The following is a 2,472-nucleotide window of genomic DNA, read 5'->3' on the forward strand; positions in this document are numbered from 1 at the left end:
GGGGGGGGGGGGAAGGAGACCTTTAATTACTAGACAGTGATGGAAAACAGAGGGATAAGGGTACAATGTGTGACGGTCCACGTCAAACTAAGGACGTCGCTTTACATGGTGTGCTGTAACAGATTACAAGGGAGTTTATCATTGTTAATACTAAGGTTATAGGAAGTGATGTCACTTATAACTTATACTAAATGCTTATGTTGCTTTTAACAACCAAGTAGCCTTATGACGGACTAACTGTACCTGTACACTGGGCCTCATCAGACCAATCCCCACAGTCATTCTCTCCGTCACACTTCCACCACGTTGGTATACAGCGTCCATTTCTACACTCGTACTGGAAATACCTGGAGCAGCCCGGGACCTCAGTGGGAGCAGCTGTAGCACACAGAGCAACCGTTAGCATCAGATACTGCTGCTTCCACATAACTCTTCAGAAGACTCAGCAGCAACAAAATTAACCTACTGTGTATCTGTTCAAAATGTGTATACAGTGTATAATAAACGATAAACAATAGTTGCGCTCTTGAGTATTTCTGCATAAACCCTTCCTCCTCACCGCAGTTGGCCTCATCAGAGTAATCCCCACAGTCGTCCATGCCGTCACACTTCCACTCAAGGCTCACACACACTCCGTTGGCACACTGGAAGGTGTAGGCGTCGCACACTTTGCCAAACTCAGACGGCGTGGCTATGAGAAAACACAGGGGCACGTTAGCAGGGTACACAAATCAGTCTGTTGCAGCATAGCACTGAAAAAAAGGGGTGTACACCCTCAATGTATGTATTACATTGAAGGTGTGAAGCAGGATAAGTTTTATTGCTTGTTTGTTTGATGGAAATGTACGAATAAGCAGCTAATGAGTTTTAAAAATGTGAGGAAAATATATAAAATGCTATTTAACAAACTCAACTAAGTAACAAATTTGGGAGTTTTAGGGAAATACATTTAAATTTTTTTTCTTCATCTATTTGTGTGATTTTCCCCTTACACAATGATCATAAACTCAGATAATAAACTACATGATTTGAATAGATTTTAGTTTAAGTCAGATAAGAATCCAGTAGCATTAAGTTTGGCAGAGGAACACAAACACAAAGAGATACATGGTCAGACAAACTGATACTACAGAACTAGTTTTACAACCAAAAAAACAAGTGACTCACAGAGCAGCTGTTGTTGAACAGCTTGTTGCTGTGTAAACAGATCCAAACATCACATTCTGCTGACACATAAACCTGATTCAATGTCCCTGCACAGGTGTGTGACTTCCAGTTAACTTTGTTAAATGTTTGATCCCATCACACTTCATTTTCATCTTTGGACAGTGTAGTTCTTTTAGCAGCTCATATTTCATAAACATCACTGTTGGTTGTATACCTTCAACTGATATAGGTACTGTAGGTTAGTGCAGTTTTTCCCCATTCTAAGGCAACAAATGATAGGAAGAGTATGCACCTATACACTCAAGGCCCTTTAACCAAAAACATATTGATCGCATTCCCACAAATCAACAGTTTATAGAATCTAAACAGTCAAAACATGTTGCACTTCTGTCCAGACCTGCTTTTAGGATGACTTCTTTTATAGTTTTCCAAGGATTGTAAAAAGGCTACAAGCAGGGATTAAAGGATAGGAAACAAACGTAGATAGAACAGCTCCAAAACTGTACCAATGTATTGTGTGCATGGTCAAGGGACAAAACAAACGGCTACCGGCACTCACAGATAAACATCTTGTTAATTGAGGGCAAAAAACCCCCAAAAGAAACCGAATGTGTTTCAGCTCTAAGCTATCATCATCATCATCTTTATCAAGACACAAATGTAATCAGTGGAGGTCTTTCTCAAAAACAATACGGTGATACAGTAAAGGCATGTAAGTGCTCCTTACCACATCCAGCATACTCTGCGTCCTCATCGGAACCGTCTTCACAGTGCTTGATCCCGTCACAAACCAGGGACTGAAACAGACACTGGGCTCGATTCTTACATACAAACTCCATGTAGCGAGTACACAGGGGGTCTGTGGGTGAAAACATGCAAAATGACTCAACACACAATGACTTCTTCCAACATCATACTTAAAGGGCCAGTGTGTAAGCTTCAGTGGCATCTAGTGGAGAAGTTGCAAAAAGTGACAACAAAATAATAATTTTCTAAGTTAGACATGGCCCGTAGAGTTCAACAGGGCTCTATTCTTGGCCCATTCTTATTCTTCCAAAATATGCTAAGGCTCAGTGACACTGTGCATGAACGTATTGGTATTGAGCCTTTCCATTGTTTTTTTCTATTTATTTAATGTGGCAGTGGAACAGTCTGAAAAAATGTTACATACAGCTATGTCTGTTTTAAACTGACCTCTAACTCTCTTGACAGCCTGCCTTCTCTATGAATCCAATTTTCACTTCCTCTATGTTTAGCTGACATAAAGGCCATGTACACCTTTAGCTATCTAAAACTCTCTTGATA

The 2,472-nt window shown here is 40.4% G+C and overlaps 1 protein-coding gene across 1 annotated transcript in view; it reads right to left on the reverse strand.

The window, feature by feature from the left end:
* Positions 1-2,472, reverse strand: part of sorl1 (sortilin-related receptor, L(DLR class) A repeats containing) — a 49,658-nt gene that overhangs the window by 14,099 nt on the left and 33,087 nt on the right. The window contains exons 24-26 of the mRNA XM_035680368.1: positions 1,895-2,026; positions 560-691; positions 244-378 (exon numbers count right to left, since the gene is read on the reverse strand). Of these exons, the coding sequence (XP_035536261.1) occupies positions 244-378; positions 560-691; positions 1,895-2,026 (399 nt within the window). The remainder of the gene's footprint in view (positions 1-243; positions 379-559; positions 692-1,894; positions 2,027-2,472) is intronic.

The sequence above is a fragment of the Morone saxatilis genome, unplaced genomic scaffold, assembly GCF_004916995.1.
Source record: "Morone saxatilis isolate NCDOM2014 unplaced genomic scaffold, NCSU_SB_2.0 Contig8, whole genome shotgun sequence".
NCBI lineage: Eukaryota > Metazoa > Chordata > Actinopteri > Moronidae > Morone > Morone saxatilis.